The 17,516-nt window shown below is 50.0% G+C and overlaps 1 protein-coding gene across 5 annotated transcripts; it reads left to right on the top strand.

The window, feature by feature from the left end:
* The first annotated feature begins 12,677 nt into the window (after positions 1-12,677).
* On the top strand, positions 12,678-17,409 carry Eif5a (eukaryotic translation initiation factor 5A). Of its 5 annotated transcripts, none has more exons than XM_076542725.1 (7): positions 12,710-12,815; positions 13,558-13,651; positions 14,653-14,838; positions 16,030-16,134; positions 16,326-16,457; positions 16,559-16,632; positions 16,776-17,409. In XM_076542725.1, the coding sequence occupies exons 3-6, from the start codon at positions 14,674-14,676 to the stop codon at positions 16,619-16,621; spliced, it is 465 nt and encodes a 154-aa protein (XP_076398840.1). In that variant the 5' UTR covers positions 12,710-12,815; positions 13,558-13,651; positions 14,653-14,673; the 3' UTR covers positions 16,622-16,632; positions 16,776-17,409. The 5 variants fall into 5 exon arrangements, with proteins under 5 accessions (XP_076398839.1, XP_076398840.1, XP_076398842.1 ...); XM_076542726.1 differs by lacking the exon at positions 12,710-12,815 and adding an exon at positions 13,149-13,195; XM_076542724.1 differs by lacking the exon at positions 13,558-13,651 and having other exon boundaries at positions 12,678-12,815.
* Positions 17,410-17,516: the final 107 nt, after the last annotated feature.

The raw sequence follows: 17,516 nt of genomic DNA, 5'->3' as shown, positions 1-17,516 counted from the left end.
ACCTGGATTTGGTTTGCAGCCTCCACATGGTGGCTCATGACCATCTGTACCTCAGGGGACCTGACACCCTCTGTTGGCCTTATCAGGCCCTGCAAGCGGGTGATGCATTTGCATACACGCAGGCAAAACACTCACTTTTTTTTTTTCTTCCTAAATTGTAATTACACATTGGAGGAGCATACGCCAGAGTGCATGTGGAGGTCAGAGACCACGCTCTCCTCCCCCACGTGGGCCTCCCGGGTCAAACGCAGGTGGTAAAGCTTTGCAAATGCCTTTCCCTGATGAGGGAGCACCCTGCTGGCCCTGAGTACCCACTTCCTGATAGCTCGAAAACCTGTCTCCAATCCTGAGTCCTTCCCAGCTCGGGCCAACCCCGAGACAGTGCTCTCTCTAAGCCCTGTACTCAGCCTTGTGAACAAAGCCAAGCTTGAGTTCCTTCTTCTCCCTCCCTGAGTTAGGTCCCCAGCGTGTGACCACAGTCACACATGGCCATTCCTCACCCTCACTTCAGAACAGTCTCCCCTGGGTGCTAAGGCTCGCCAAAGCAAAGGTGAAAACTGGTGGCATTTATTTTAGATATTTCCACATTAAAAAGCTAGCGTAGCTAGGGTGATGGTGGCACACGCCTTTAATCCCAGCACTCTGGGGGGCAGGGTGGGGGGCGGGGGCAGAGGCAGGGAGAGCTCTGTGAGTTTAAGGCTAGCCTGGTCTAAAGAGTTTCCGGACAACCAGGGCAACACAGGAAAACCTTGTTTTCAAACAAAAAGCTAGTGTCCCCTCCATCCCCTCTCAGCATGAACTTCCAGGGACTTTCCTCTCCAGCTTGTTTTTTTGTTTTTTGGGTTGTTTTTTTTTTTTTGCCCAAATTGTTTTCCCTCTCTTTTCTTTGCTTGGAGGAAAGTGGTTAAGATGGCGTCCTGCTATGTAGCTCTTCTTGGCCTGGGGCTCAGTGCGTAGCCAGGCGGGTCTTCATCCTGTGGCGATCTTTCTGTCCCTTCGCCCTGTACTGGGATTAAAGGTGTGCTCCACCACGCCACTCTCTCAGGCCCCAACCTCCACCCCCCACTTTTTTTTGTTTGTTTGTTTTGGTTTTCGAGACAGGATTTCTCTGTGTTGTTTTGGTGCCTGTCCTGGATCTCACTCTGTAGACCAGGCTGGCCTCGAACTCACAGAGATCTGCCTGGCTCTGCCTCCCGAGTGCTGGGATTAAAGGTACGCATAGAGTGTGTGGCTTCTTTCCTCTCTTTTATAGCTGCTCTCCTTTCTTAGCTGAGGTTGTCCCGTACCTATGGCCACTGTCACTTCCTCCTCCTCTCACATCTTAGCTGCCCCCACCTCTGCCTTCCCTAGAGCTGCTGGCACCCTGCCAAGCCATATCCTTTCTCCGCCCACCGCCACTCCATCCCATCTGTTACCTCTGATATCCTTGTTTACCACCTCTTTCTTGGAACTTGTAGCTCATATTTTTCCTTTTAACTAGTAGTAATACATAACAGAAATTTATTCCTTGCTGTTCTAGAAGTCCAAGACCAAGGCAGTTTCAGTGTCTTGTTGGAGGCCTTGGGTTCTGTTCCCAAGGAGGTATCTTCCTCCACCCCCACCCCCCACCCCCACCCCTACCCCTGTGTAGTGCTGGCCAGCCTGGAACTCACTCTGTAGACCAGGCTGGCCTGGAACTCACTCTGTAGACCAGGCTGGCCTGGAACTCACTCTGTAGACCAGGCTGGCCTGGAACTCACTCTGTAGACCAGGCTGGCCTGGAACTCACTCTGTAGACCAGGCTGGCCTGGAACTCACAGAGATCCACCTGACTCTGCCTCTCATGTGCTGGGGTTAAAGATGATTTTTTTTATTCATTCATTTTAATGTCTTGCACTACTTGCAGTCAATGCCGAAAGAGGATGTCAGATGCCCTGGAACTAGAATTACAGCCCACTGTGAGCCACCGTGTAGGCGCTGGGAACTGAACCCAGGTCCGCTGCAAGAGCAGCCAGTGCTCACAACTCCTGAGTCTTCTCTCCAGCATATTTTTGTTTTTGTTTTTGAGACAGGGCTCACTATGTAGCCATGGCTGGCCTGGAACTCACTGTGTAGACCAGGCTGGTCTCAAAACATGGAGGACCGCTCCTCTCCCTCCCAATACTGAAATCAAAAGCATGGGCCACCATGCCTTGCTGTCTTGTGTTCGTTTTTCCTCCAAGAAGGTGTCTTGTGCTCTGTCCTCACATGATAGGGGGAATTAAAGGCCCCCAAATGGTCCTAAGTCTGTTCTCCAGAGCTTTTCAAATTCAACCCATTCATAATGGCAGAGAAGAACCACAATGTATTGAGTACTCACTGTGCTACAGGGTGAGCCAAGCCGTTCAGGTGCCTTAGGTTTTCTGGTGCCTGTAATCATGAAAAGAGGTTACAGTGAAAATTATCTTTTCTTTTCTTTTTTTCTTTCTTTCTTTTTTTTTTTTTTTGTTGTTGTTGTTTTGTTTTTTGAGACAGGGTTTCTCTGTGTATAGCAATCCTGGAACTCACTCTGTAGACCAGGCTGGCCTCGGTCTCAAAGATCAGCCTGCTTCCGCCTCTCTCTTTTTTTTTTTTTTTAAGATTTATTTATTTATTATGTATACAGTGTTCTGTTTGCATTTATCCCTACAGGCCAGAAGAGGGCACCAGATCTCATTACAGACGGTTGTGAGCCACCATGTGGGTGCTGGGAATTGAACTCAGGACCTCTGGAAGAACAGCCAGTGTTCTTAACCTCTGAGCCATCTCTCCAGCTGCTTCCGCCTCTCAAGTGCTGGGATTAAAGGCGTTCAGCACCACAGCCCCCACAGGCCTGTTGCTCTTTGAGCCTGAAGAGAACGTTAAGTGCACATGGTTGTGAGCCATCATGTAGGTGCTGGGAATCGAACCCAGGTCCTCCGAAAGAGCAGCCAGTTCTCTTAACCTCTAAGACGTCTCTTCAGTCCCTTTTTTGGTTTTGTTTAACATGTATTTATGTATTTATTTGAGTGCTTGCACACACACACACACACACACACACCTCACAGTGCTCATGTGGAGGTGAGAGGACAATTTGCAGGAGTTAAGGTCCCCTTCTACCACGGGGGTTCTGGGGATGGAATACAGGCTTAGTGGCAAATGTCCAAATGTCGTAACCATTGAGCCGTCTCTTCAGCCCTATTTGATTTTGTATTTTAAGATTGGTTGATTTTTGTGTGGATGGGTGTTTTGCCTGCATTTATGGCTGTCATATGTGTGCAGTGCCAGGGGAGGCCAGAAGAGGGCGTTGGGTGACCTGGAACTGAACAAACTGTCGTGAGTCACCTTCTGAGTGCTAGAAATTGAATCTGGTCTTCTTAACCATTGAGCCATCTCTGCAGTCTGGTTGGTTTGTTTGTTTGTTTGTTTGTTTGTTTGTTTGTTTTGACACAGGGTCTCTTTATAGCCTAGACTGGTTAGCTTTGAGCAAGTAATTCTCCTATTTATTCCTCCCAAGTGCTCAGGTTATAGTCATACGCAACCAGGCCTAGCTGAGATTTTTGTTTTCAAATTTAATTTTGTGCTTGTGTTTGTGTATGGACTTCTCTCCTCCCACAGCATCAGGCGAGAGCGGATTAGGAGTTGAGTTTGATCCTTTCAGCTCAGACTTCCTCCTGAACTCCCAGCTGAAAAGCTCTGGGATCCGTTCACACAGTTGAACGAGAGACCTCGGTCTTGAACTCTACCTCTCCTTCCTCAGAGGCTCACTCTCTCTGGATCCTGTCAATCCCTCAGCCTCACCTCCATTTGTTTCTCCCCATCCCCTGTGCCCCCACCTGGTTCACACCACTTCCGTGGCCCCTCTGTGTGAGAGCAGCAGCCTCTGCCTTCTCGGCTCCCTTCCTGCGGTGGAATCACCCGGTCGGTCCCCGTTCAGGGCAGTGCATCACCTAGAGGCAGCGCCCGGTCCTGTGGTCGTGACTGTGTTCCTTAGCCTGGGTATTCTCACATTCATAGTTTGTTTCCTCAGGACAATAGGGGTTGTTGGATCTAGAGCCTAGAGCTTGCTGGGCAAGCTCTCTGTCACCGAGACCCCACATCAAAATACCCAGTTCATGGGCTTGTGGGCCTCCTACCACCAGGATAGGTGTGGAATGTGTCCAAGCACGTGTGTACCATGTGTGTGCCATGCGCATGCCTAGTGAAGGTTGGAGGAGGCAGCAGATCCCCTGGAAATGGAGTTAGGGTTGGTTGGTTGGGACCACCGTGTGGGTTCTGGGAACCAAACCCTGTCTTTTGGAGAGCAGCAAGTACTCTTGACCACTGAACCCTCTCTCCAGCCCTCTTCCTGAATTAGTACAGGAATGTCCACAGCTCACTGCTCCCCCACCACCTGCTGCACCTCACAGTGGGGTCTCTGCTTTTGCCTCCTTGGCAGCTAAGATGTCAAAGGTCCTAAAACTTGTTTTCTATTCTCTTGTCAAATAATTTTCATAGTGAATGTAAGTAAATATAGTTCCTCATCTATTATTTAATCCCAGCATGGCTTCCACATTTTCAAAAAAAGAAAATAAAATCCCCAACCTACAAACAAATAACCATGAATATCAATGAAAAGCAGATGAAAAGCAGAGAGTCTTTTTTTTTTTTTTTTTTTTGTCAAGACAACTAGTAAGACACTCTGCTTAACATTTAGGGAATTTGTGAAAATTTTCAGACTGTAATTTGAAAAGGCAAAAACTAAAAACTTTGCTGCCCAATTTGGGGCATATTAAGGATTGCATCCTAAAGACAAAATCGCAGAACTAGGGGAAGAGAGACATAACTCAGGGGATGGAAACTCGGCTCAGCTTTTACGAGTGCTCACTGCTCCTGCAGGAAACCTGGGTGTGGTTCCCAGCACCGGAGTCAGGCAGCTCACAGTCGAACTCAGCTCCAGGGGCACCCGCACCTGTGGACTCAGACATGTAATTAAAAACAATTAAACTAAACCGGGCGGTGGTGGCGCACGCCTTTAATTCCAGCACTTGGGAGGCAGAGCCAGGCGGATCTCTGTGAGTTCGAGGCCAGCCTGGACTACCGAGTGAGTTCCAGGAAAGGCGCAAAGCTACACAGAGAAACCCTGTCTCGAAAAACCAAAAAAAAAAAAAAAAAAAAAAATTAAACTAAATCTTCTGTTTGTTTGTTTTTTCAAGACAGGGTTTCTCTGTGTAGCTTTGCACCTTTCCTGGAACTCACTCTGTAGACCAGGCTGGCCTTGAACTCACAGAGATCCACCTGGCTCTGCCTCCCGAGTGCTGGGATTAAAGGTGCACGATAAACTAAGTCTTTAAAAACTAAATCTTTAAAAAAAGAAAGTTGCGGGGTGGTGGTGACACACACCTTTAATCCCAGCACTCGGGAGGCAGAGGCAGGCAGATCTTTGTGAGTTCGAGGCCAGACTGGTCTACAGAGAGAGATCCAAGACAGGCACCAAAACTACACAGAGAAACCCTGTCTTGGAAAAAAAAAAATGCAATATCATTGAGATTTAAAGGATGGCTAAGCGAATGGCAAATGCTGAAAAGATTTTATGATCTGCAGTGCATTATCATTTATGATATCAAAACCAATATTTGTGTCAAATTAATAATACAATGTTTCAAATCCTAACAGTGAAGCAAAGGAAACTGAAAAGTATTGCCAGCTCAGGTTGAGGAAAACAGATTTTACTATTTGTTGTTGTCTTGGTAACACCAACCTGGTCTCAGACTCCCTTGGTGGCCAAGGACAATCATGAGCTCCTAAACCTTTTGCCTCAGACTCCAAAATGGGATTACAGCTGTGCACACCAGTGCCCAGCTGGGATACACAAGGAACGCATTTTGACACATTGCTAAACACAGTTCTGTAGGCAGTGAAAATGTTAGTGTGTGTTTGTTTGAGAAGGTCTCACTATATAGCCCTGGCTGTTCTAAACTTTATTTGTAGACCAGGCTGGCTTTGAATTCACAGAAATCCACCTGCCTCTGCCTCCCAAGTGCAGAGATTAAAGACATGTACCACCATGCCTAGACCAGTTAAAAATGGAGCAAGTCTTTTTAGTTCACTTTTATAGGTTCCCATCTTTCCAGAGACGCTGTCCTTGGCTCCACAGTGATACCTTGTCCATGTCATCTTTGACAGCACTTATATTTGTGACTATTTCCAAGAGTTAAGCATACTAAGATTTCGAACCAAAATGGTGCTGAAGAGCACGATGAGAACTCACAGAATTGCAGCTAATTCCATTGAACCCGGGGTCAGTTCAGGAATTTCTCAAATAAAGGGTCAAATATCCCACTAGTTTGGTGTTGCCTTTTTATCATTTGTGTGGGTGATTTTTTAGTGCGAATGTGGATGTGTGCGCTGTGGCATCCGTGTGAAGGTCAGAGGATGCGTCTGTGAGTCCCAGGTATTGAACTCAGGTTGTTAGGCCTGTGTGGCAAGCAGTTCTCTCCCCTGACTACCTCACAGGTCCTCTTTGACTAGTTTTCTAGGCAGTTTCACTATGTAGCTAGCCTGACTCACTTGTCAGTCGCTCCATAAACCAGGCTGACCTCGAACTCACAGAGATCTGCCTGACGCCTCCATAGTGCTGGGACTGAAGGAGTGTGCCGATCAGCTTTGTTGGTTTGCTTTTGGCTTTTCAAAGACAGGGTTTCTCTGTTTAGTTCTGGCTGTCCTGGAACTAACTCTGTAGCCCAGGCTGGCCTTAAACTCACAGATCCGCCTGCCTCTGCCTCCCAAGTGCTGGGACTAAAGGTGCGGCAGACATCACCACCACCACCACCACCACCACCACCACCACCACCACCCAGCAGCTTTGTTTGTTTTAAGGTTTATTCAAACGCGGTGGTGGTGCACACCTTTAATCCCAGCACTCTGGAAGCAGAGGCAGGTGAATCTCTGAGTTCAAGGCCAGCCAGGACTACATAGAGAAACCCTGTCCTGGAAAACCAAAGGTTTCTAATCCTGTGTATCTGTTTTTATACATGGGCACACCTGCCTGAAGAGGCCTAAGGCATTGGATCCCTGGATCCAGAGTTAGAGGCCATTGTGAGATGCCTGAGGTGGATGCTGGGCACTGAACTCAGTAATACAGTCTCTCAACCACTGAGGCATCTCTCCAGACCCTCTTTCCTTTTTTTTTTTTTTAAATAACATTTATTTTATGTGCATTGGCGTTTTTGCCTGCACACATGTTTATGTGAGGGTGTTGGATCCCCTGGAACTGGAGTTACAGTTGTGAGCAGCCATGTGGGTGCTGGGAATTGAACCCGGGTCCTCTGAAAGAGCAGCCAGTGCTCTTAACCACTGAGCCATATCTCCAGCCCCTCCTCCTTTAAGTTTAAAATAAAAACATATTTAAAAAAATAAGTGGGCTCAAAGGGTAAGGGCTTGCCACCCAGGGTGATAACCTGGGTTTGAATCCCAAGAAGTCACATGAAGTCAATGAGGTAATATACATCTGTAATCCCAAATGCTCCAGCTTGAGAATGTGAAGTGGGGTCTGGAGAATCCAGGAAGTTTGGGGGCCACCTAGCAGGCCATAGGCATCACTGTACAATAAAGAGACCCAGTTTTAAATGTGGTGGGGACAAGGACCCACACCTAAAGTTGTATTTTTGTTTGTTTGTTTGTTTGTTTGTTTTTTCAAGACAGGGTTTCTCTGTGTAGCTTTGCGCCTTTCCTGGAACTCACTTTGGAGACCAGGCTGGCTTCGAACTCACAGAGATCCACCTGGCTCTGCCTCCCGAGTGCTGGGATTAAAGGCGTGTGCCACCACCGCCCGGCTCTGAAGTTGTATTTTGATCTCCACATGTGGTGCACAAATGTCCACACTCATACACAAAAGTATACATGAAGATTAAAAAAAAATCAAGGCTGGAGATGGTTCAGTAGTTAAGAGTACTTGCTGCTCTTCTAGAGGACCTGAGTTCGAGTTCCTAACCCCCATGTCAGGCCGCTCGTGGACATCTTTAACTCCAGCTCTGGGGCCTCAGGCCTCTGAAACACCTGCACTTACTGCACACATCTATAACCTAACTTAAACTAATAAAAATAAATCTTAAGCATTTTTCATGTGTATGGGGTGTTTTTTCTGAATATAAATTTGTGGGCCATGTGCCTTCAGAGGCCAGAAAAAGGAGACAGACTCCTGGAATTGGAGTCATCATGTACAAGTTAGGGCTCAAACCTGGGTCCCCTGCATGAGGAACCAGTGCTCTTAACTGCTGAGACATCTCTCTAATCCCAGTAAAAAGAAATCTTAAAAAACAAACAAACAAAAAACCTGCCAGGAATAGTGTCCCACAACTTTAATCCCAGCATGCAGTCAGGGGCAGGGAGATCTGAGTGGTTTACACAGGGAGATCCAGGCCAGCCAGAGGTACACAGTGAGACCCTGAATCAAACACAGCCAAACCCAAGACGGCTAGGGAGACGGCTCAGTGATTAAAACCACTTCCTGCAGCTGGGCGGCGGTGGTGGTGCACGCCTTTAATCCCAGCACTGGAGAGGCAGAGCCAGGTGGATCTCTGTGAGTTCGAGGCCAGCTTGGGCTACAGAGTGAGTCCCAGGAAAGGCTCCAAAGCTACACAGAGAAACCTTGTCTCAAACAACAAAACAAAACAAAACAAAACAACAAAAAAACAACAACAACAAAAAAACCCACCCAAAACCAAAAAACCACTTACTGCTTGTCCATAGGATGAACATCCGTTCATGCCCCTCAGCAGCAGCAGAGGACTCATAACTGATCTAAGTCCAGTTCCAGGGGATCAGACAACCTCTTCTGGCCTCTGTACATGTACACACACACACATTTAAAAAAATGGTTTTTTTTTTTACATTGTTTTAATCAAGTAATATAGCTGTTTGAAACAGAAAACTTTTAAAGACACCTTAATAGAGCAATGAACGATTGATTACTCCTAAGCCCCAGATTGTGTGAATTTGAACCCCACTGGTTTGGCACCAGACAGAACTGAGGTTGAAGCCCACACCCCTTCCTCAGTATTGAAGACCTGACTGTAACAGCTCTCAGACAAAATCTTCCCAGCCTGGGGCTGAACATGCTGATCTACTTGAGAATCAATCTCATGATGACAGATGGATGGTCGGGCCATGCAACAAAGAATCGGAAACCTAGGAGACGAGATTGCAGAGTTTGTAAACACCTCCTTTGGTGTGACACTACCTGTTTCCTTGTTACCAGTCCAGGTATACGGCTCCCATTCCATGCTCAGCCGACCCAAGATTTTCATTTCACCAAAAAGTTGTATCATTTCAAAAAATTTGAAATATGCAACATATGCAAAAAATTTACATATTTATTAAGTTCTATAATCTGTGAGATGGTTGGCATAAAGGGTAAAATCTAAACAATGTTACGGGCTAGCATGCCACACAAGTTAGGTTCTTCTTAACTCCAAGAACGCACTTTTGTGGAAAGGAATATATGGTAACAAGTTTTTAATTTTTTTTTTTTTTTTTTTTTTTGGTTTTTCAAGACAGGGTTTCTCTTTGTAGCTTTGTGCCTTTCCTGGAACTCACTCTGTAGACCAGGCTGGCCTGGAACTCAGAGATCCGCCTGGCTCTGCCACCTCAGTGCTGGGATTAAAGGCGTGCACCACCACCACCACCACCACCACCACCACCACCACCACCACCACCTCCACCACCACCTCCACCACCGCCAGGCATGATATATTTCTAATCTAAGAAATAAAGCTTTCCTGAAGATCAAAGGACAGAGCCAGCCACAGAGTTCTCCACAAAAGACCGCCCGTGGTGCACACCTTTAATCCCAGCACCAGGAAGGTTGAGACAGGAAGTGATGTGGCTGGGCACAGAGAGGAATATAAGGCGGCAGGAGACAGGAATTCACTCTTGCAGACTTCTTCAGGCTGAGGAGCTGGTGAGGTAAGAGGTGGTGGCTGTGGCTTGCTCTGCTTTTCTGATCTTTCAGTTTTCACCCTGATATCTAGCTCTGGGTTTTTATTATAAAACCATTTAAGGTTTGTGGAACATTCCCAACTCTTCCCTCCTTTATATTCATTAATAGTCCACTCCCCAAATCCCTGAGCGCTAGGCAACCACTAATATATTTTGGTGCTGTGGACTGTGTCTGTGATCAAATTCAGGTCCTTATTAATTCTAGTCACTACCCCTGAGGAAATACCGCTAGTCCCAAACCTCATGCTATTGGACTCTCTTCGCCCATTCATGCTGTAACCAGCCAGTGGCTCCTTTCCTTTTCAGTATTGGGATGGAATTTTAAACTGGGGTTTTACTGTGTAGCACAGGCTGGCAATCCTGCCGTTTTAGCCAGGACATGGGATTACAGGCATATATTACCATAGCCAGAGGATGACCTGATTTGCCTTCCTCTGCCTCCACCTCTCATGTGCTGGGACTATTGGTAGGTGGTACTGTGTCTGGCTAGGAATTAGAATTTAAAAAGTTTAAACAATGCATCCAAGAAGTGTTCTTTATAATTATTTTTTATTTTTTATTCTGTTTTACTTTTACGAGACAGTGTAACCCTGGCTGTCCTGGAACTCCCGCTCTGTAGACCAGGCTGGCCTTGAGCTCAGAGTGCTGGGACTAGAGGCATGCACCACCGTGTCCAGTTTATAATTTCTTTAAAGATAGGGTCTTACTGTGTAGGCCCCACCGTAGCCTTGAACTGTGACTCACCTCAATTTCCTCAGTGCTGGGATTACACAGAAAAAGACAGGAAGTTCAGGAGATCTAAGGTGACTCTCCTGTGCTATACTAATACTTCAAACCAGTGTTTGCTGTTGATGTACGTTACTGGTTGTAAGTATCCCGGTGAGCTGGAAGTTTATTAATACTCTATTTAGTGGGAAGCGAATAAGAAAAAGGAAAGGAACATGAATGGTCCTGCTGTGGGAGAGCAGAGCCAGAGCCAGGGACATCTGCAAGAGTCCAGAGTAGGCATAACCCTGAGCCTTAGGAGGAGGAAGAGGAGAGAGAAGCCAGCCGGGAGGGATGAGGGATACAGGGAGAACCGGCCCTACACCACTTTGATATAGTAAATATATCAGCCATTTGTCCCAGGTTTGGAACCCAACAGGAAGAAAATTGTAGTTTTGAAGTGGATTTCTCTAAACTACAAGACAAGAACCAATGTAAGAGTCTGGATTCCTAGACCAGATTTTCTGTTTTTTTTGTTTTTGAGACAGTGTCTTGATATGTGTGGCTATGGATGGCCTGGGGCTATTGTAGACTAGGTTGGCCTTGAACTCAGCAACCCTCCAGCCAATCCTCCCAAGCGCTGGAATTAGTGTCACATGCCACTAGGCCTGGGCCTAGACCAGATCTTTGCTTCTTCTACAGTCCTGTTATCCACCATGCTGTGATCTCTCAGCCACACAGGTAGGGCTGGGAACCTGGGGACTGGAGCAGAGTCTTGGGAAAATCACAGCATTGCTCCCGTTTTCTCTGCCTGTTTTGAGATAGGGTCTCTGCAGCTGGGCAGCCCCGGCTACCCTGGAACTCACTGTGTAGATCTCCTGCCTCTCTTAGGCTTAAGGGCGCGCACCCCACGTCCCCACCCCGTCCCAGCATTGTTCTAAGGGGACCGCAAAGGGGTAAAATTCTGATAGCTCGTTCTTATCTTCTTGGTCTTATTGTCACAGCAATCTAACATTTTTGTCTTTAGTCCTCCTGCTTCGGTCTCCCAAATTTAGAGATTACAGACATCATGGACTTCCATGACCAACTTTATGTGCTGTCTTTAAACAACTACCTGGCACCACGGGTCTGTGCCTTCCGGGCCAGAGCCACTCACTCTTCTCCTACGGAGCTTGATTTCTGAGGAAACATCAGCGGGAGAGCGAACAGGGACGCTACGCCCTTCTCTTTATTTGTGATTTCGGGTGGCAAAGCTTCTCTGAGTGCCGCAGGGTCCAACACTAACTCGGGCTTAAACAAGATGGTGGCTGGTACCCGGCAGGTCTGGAGCAAAGTTTAGCGAAGCCGAGACGGGGGCAATGCGACCTCGCTAACGTGAGAGGGAGGAAGGGGCTGCCACGGAGGGCGGTGTCCCGGGCAGGCGTGGAGCTGAGACAGCGGCTGGGAAAGGCGCCGCGCAGCCCGCCGGGCAAGCTCGGAAACGTGCTCGGGAGCCGTGCACCAGCCCGAGCTGAGGCGGGGCGCCGGCCCAGGCGCATGCGTCCTCGGCGCGGCAGGCGGCCCAGTGGCGTGGTCTTTTCAACACCCAGCGTCCGGACGACGTCTGAGGTGGAAGGGGCGGGTAGGACTCCCAAACACGCATGCGTCGAGACCCAGGCGTTGCCTCCGGAGGGTGTGGAGTGCGGGAATCCGTATTGCGCAGCTGCAAGGGCTGCCCGGTAGCTCGAGCTGTCGATCAAGAGGAGAGGGAGAGGAGGTTGGAGGGATTAAAAAAAAAAAAAAAAAAAAACCCGGTGCGCCTGCGCATTGCCAGCGGCTGGGACGCGCTCGGGACTGGAGAGGGGCGGGGTCACATGCGCGCGTCATTGGATGGGTAGGTGGGAGAGAGGGTGGAGCCCGGGGAGGGTCCGTGCGCTTGCGCAGTGCGGGGGTGGAAGGCGGAGGAGCTACCTAGCACGCCTGCGCGGCTGTCATAGGGCTGCTTGGTTGGTCAGTGGGGAGTCGGCGCCTGCGTACTAAGACCCGTGTGCAGCAGCGGCGGCGGCGGCGCTAGAGGCGGCGGCGGCGGCGGCGGCAGCGGCGGCAGCAGCGGGTTCGGAGGCAGCGGTTGGGCTCGCGGCGAGCGGACGGGGGTCGAGTCAGTGCGTTCGCGCGAGGTGAGAGCGGGCCGGGCGCGCCTGCGCGTAAGCTCGGCTGGGGCCGGGAACGAGAGACGGAACTACGCGGGGGTCGGGGAGGGGGGCCGAAGGGAGCGGCGGCCGCCGCCGCCGCCGCCGCCGCCCGGGTCTGGTCGGGTCGGGGAGCGGCGCGAGGTGCGGAGCGGCGGGCGCCCGGCCCAGTTGGCGCGAGGGGTGACGGTTGGGGCCGGCCGGGTGACGTTGGAGCGACGCAGGGCGGGGGACGGCGAGCCGCGAGGCCGCCACGCGGGAGAGGCCGCCAGGCGGCCACGCCGGGGCGAGGGCCGGGGGGCCAGGTCGGCCCGGCCAGGGCCAGGGTTCCCGGGCCGTTGAGGACGGGCGCCGAGCGGCCACGTGAGGTGGGGGAGGGGGCTGCTCGGGGAGGGCATGTGGGGAGGGCCGGCGGCCGGCGGGGGGAGGGGAGGCGGCATGGCCCCGGCCTGGCGCAGCTTTGGGGCAGGGGCGGCCGCAGCAGCACCGGAAGTGGTCCCCATTGGAGGCCGCGCTCTCGGGGTCCGAGACCATGCGGCCGCACACGGACCGGGGCCGCATGGCAGGACGGGGACCCCTCCCCCCTGGCCCGGGCTACCGGAAGCCCCGGGCGACCACATGGTGGGCGCGAGCCGGCAACCTCCCCAGCGCCAGGAGGTCTGGTCTTTTTTAAGCCTGGGATTTTGGCGTGCGGGAGAGACCCTAGCCCTGGGTCTCAATCATCCCGCAGGGCCCGTGGCAGGCATATGTTAGTGCTCCCCAGCCTCATGGGCCGCTGGAGCTCATCCCCCAGCCTTCACGGGAAGTGAGACGTCCAGCCAGATGTAAGTGGCACTATTTTTCTGGGGAACCGGGAAAAGTGGGGAAACTGAGGGTCATTGGACTGGAGCCCAACTCTTCTCGGCCCATGCCGACAGCGCCTGAAAGTACGGAGCTTCAGTCCCTCCGCGGGGATCTTCGATCTTCACCTTGCCACTGCCTTCCCTGTTGTGTTTGGTTTGTGAGTTACTGCGTGAGTCCTTAACTCCACCAGCCTAGTGTGATTTCTATTACTACTACCAACCTTTTGCTTTCATTTTATTGTCATTCACCACCCTCACTCCCCCACTTTCTACTGACTGTACAGGCTGGGCCTGAAAAGCCGACAGGACTGGTGCATCCTGGGAAAAGTGGGAGGGCCATCGACAAAAGGCTGAGTTCCCTTCGGGAACTGAGATCGAGGTGTTTGGCAGTGGGATCATTTAGGAAACAACTTTCTCCCCCTTGACTGCATCTGCAAGTGCATGTTGGATAGGCGGGAATCCCCCAAAGAGGCCTTGTGGTTTCCTGTACCAATGACTGGCTTGTGTGTGGATAGGGTGGGGGGGGTGTAACAGCTGGGTGGGGCCTTGTCCTCCGTCTCCACCCCTTCATTAGCCCCGCCCTTCAGCTGGCTCATAGCTGCTCACCTAATTATAGTCCTGGCAGAGTGTGGGGAAGAGGGGGTGGTTGGTTTCAGTGGCAAGTAACACCTGAGTCCTCCCCCTCCCGGGAAGTAGCCCTTTCCTCATCTCTGGGATTTGCCATCCCAACTCCCTGGAGCCTTCCTTTCCCCAACCACACTTTAGATTTCATTTGGAGGGCAGGGATCCAGCTGTGTCCCCCCCTCTCCTACACCAGCTCTTCAGTATGTTTTGACACCATTTTCAAAGCAGGGAACTCAACTTTATTTAGGTGGGTAATGAAATAAAGGGGGAATGGAGGAATGTTTTAGAGAGGAATGGGATAGATTAGCGGTCCTGTTAACCTCCATCCTTACTGACCCTAGTTCTCTTCTTGGCTTTAGTTGGAATCGAAGCCTCTTAAAATGGCAGATGATTTGGACTTCGAGACAGGAGATGCAGGGGCCTCAGCCACCTTCCCAATGCAGTGCTCAGCATTACGTAAGAATGGTTTTGTGGTGCTCAAAGGCCGGCCATGTAAGATCGTCGAGATGTCTACTTCGAAGACTGGCAAGCATGGCCATGCCAAGGTTAGAATCACCTCTACATCTTGCCTTCTCTGCAGCTCCCACATCCATAGGGCTCTGGGCAGGGAACTGTCAGTCTTGGTTCCCTTCTTGGTGTTCTAGTCCCTTTGTTCAGCACCCAGATTTTGTTCCCATTCAAAACTAAACAGGCTGCTCCCAGGTTCTTCCACAGTGCACCTGTAACTCTGTCCTCCTTTCTCCTAGATAGTGCTAGTCTAGAACTGTGTGTATCCATATCCTTTGGCTTTGGGTATTCAGTTCCTTAATCTTGACCTTCACTTCTCCAGTCAAGACCTGTGGAAGGCAGCATTGGGGGTGGGGGTGGGGGGGCTCTAGTCTGTATTCTAAGTTCCTTAGCTGCTGCTGCTCCTCCCCAGTTCTGGCTTTCCCTTTGGCATTTACCTGCTTCTCATTACCCACTGAATTCTGTTTGGGGGCGCGGGACTTAAGTCTTTACATTCTTTTCACCTAGACTTGCCCTGTCTTTCCTCAGGAGTTTAACCTGACTCATTCTTGTTGAATCTGTGGTTTTATTCCTGAATGATTTCCCCTTTTGTTGAGTTGGCATTTATAACTAGGTTATCCTCACAATGCTTGATTCCTTTTGTTTTCCTTACATACTAACTGCATAGTTCATTCTGATCTTTCCCTTGGTCATTTTCTTCAGATTTCTTACATTCTTTTGGCTTTGATTTCTCAGCCTGTTCCACTTGTCTTATTTAGCCTCTTCTGTAAATGTCCAGGAAACATTTACCTAGGACACCCCCTCCCCCCAAATACAATAAAACTGTCTTATGAATTCCAGGGTGACATCAACTTGAACTTCTCCTGCCTCTGCCTTCCTATTGCTGGGATTAAGGCATGTGTCATTAGGATTGGTTTATGTGGTGCTGGGCATCAGACCCAAGGCCCCATGCTTACTGGGCAGGGGCTGTATCAACTGAGTGACACCCCAGTCCTTGTCAGTGACTTGGTTACTTTGTGTAACTTGTCATCCCAGTCTCAGCAATGATCTTTAGCTTCGGGACCTTAAGGCTTTGGTGTCTTTCTCAGTTGGCTCATTTCTAATTCCTTAGTCTTTGCTGTAACATGGTTGGCTGATTTCTCCTCACTAGCCAGTGATGTGAGCCTTTATCTCCTCCTCCATCTTAGAGGTTGATTTGTTGGGTTTCTCTTTATGATGTATGTACACAGGTCCACCTGGTTGGTATTGACATTTTTACTGGGAAGAAATATGAAGATATCTGCCCGTCAACTCATAATATGGATGTCCCCAACATTAAAAGGAATGATTTCCAGGTATGTTTTTGGGGTGAAGATGGTTAGTGGCTCATGAAGGATGGGGGGGGTGTGTGACCTGCAGCTGTGGGGAAAGGGAGCAGGTTGGAGAGGGTATTTATTTAGTGGGGTGGCTATTCTATCTAGTGTGTCCATCATTCTCTTGATACTTAACCTACCTGTACCTGCTTTTAACTTCCTTCTTCTCCCAGCTGATTGGCATCCAGGATGGGTACCTATCCCTGCTCCAGGACAGTGGGGAGGTACGAGAGGACCTTCGTCTGCCTGAGGGAGACCTTGGCAAGGAGATTGAGCAGAAGTATGACTGTGGAGAGGAGATCCTGGTATGATGTCCCCTCCATCCTGATATAGTCAGCTGTGCTCCTTAAGCTTCACGACTCAGAGTGATTGTGGCATCTCTGGACTGTCTTGTTTGCTTTTCCAGATCACGGTGCTGTCTGCCATGACAGAGGAGGCAGCTGTTGCAATCAAGGCCATGGCAAAATAACTGGCGCTCAAGTGAGTGTGATAGGTAGCCCGCTTCACTGCCCTCACACCGCCACCTCGCTGGTTTGGTGGGGCTGGGCCTTCTTCCTCCCCACCCTGTTTGTGGAAGTTCGGATCCTGCCCTGTCTTAAACATGATTTCTTTCTCTTGCCCAGGGTGGCGGTGGTGGCAGCAGCGATCCTTGAGCCTACAGAGGCCCCTCCCCCAGCTGGGTTCCACTCTGGCTGGGCCCTTGGCTGGACTCCTATACAATTTATTTGACGTTTTATTTTGGTTTTCCTCACCCCTTCAAACTGTCGGGGAGACCCTGCCCTTCACCTAGCTCCCTTGGCCAGGAATGAGGGAGCCATGGCCTTGGTGAAGCTACTACCTGCCTCTTCCCTCACAGCCCTGGTGGGGGAAGGGAATTGGGTATTGCTTGTGGTTTAGGTCCCCACCTCTCCTTTTTTCTTTTTAATTCAATTTGGAATCAGAAAGCTGTGGATTCTGGCAAATGGTCTTGTGCCCTTTATCCCGCTCTCCTTGTCTGGTCCCCTGTTCTCCATAGTCCTTCACCCCCAAGCACCACTTGTACAGACTGGGGACCAGCCCCCTACCCTGCCTGTGTCTCTTCCCCAAGCCCCTTTAGCGGTGGTGAGAAGGGCAGGGGGGAAGCAGACACGATCCCTCCTCAGGCATCTGGGAGGGCCTTGCCCCCATGGGCTTCACCCTTTCCTGCGGCTCTCTCCCTGACACATTTGTTAAAAATCAAACCTGAATAAAACTACAAGTTTAATATGAAGCCCCCAACTCCGTTGTTTATTTGTTGATTGAAAGATGCTTTTAGAATCTATTCTCATTGCTCCTCTCAGCCAGTCCTTCATCCACTTAGGGAAGCAAACAACAGCCGTAGTCGG

The sequence above is a fragment of the Peromyscus maniculatus genome, chromosome 8, assembly GCF_049852395.1.
Source record: "Peromyscus maniculatus bairdii isolate BWxNUB_F1_BW_parent chromosome 8, HU_Pman_BW_mat_3.1, whole genome shotgun sequence".
Lineage (NCBI taxonomy): Eukaryota > Metazoa > Chordata > Mammalia > Rodentia > Cricetidae > Peromyscus > Peromyscus maniculatus.
Note: the sequence above shows the minus strand (reverse complement) of the source record. Positions and strands in the feature narration are given on the sequence as shown.

Bases quoted from the DNA above. Each gene is read 5' to 3' on its own strand.
- Eif5a (XM_076542724.1), top strand. From the start codon at position 14,674: ATGGCAGATGATTTGGACTTCGAGACAGGAGATGCAGGGGCCTCAGCC. The intron at 14,839-16,029 runs GTTAGAATCACC...GTATGTACACAG, and splicing joins GCAAGCATGGCCATGCCAAG to GTCCACCTGGTTGGTATTGA. The intron at 16,458-16,558 runs GTATGATGTCCC...TTGCTTTTCCAG, and splicing joins ACTGTGGAGAGGAGATCCTG to ATCACGGTGCTGTCTGCCAT.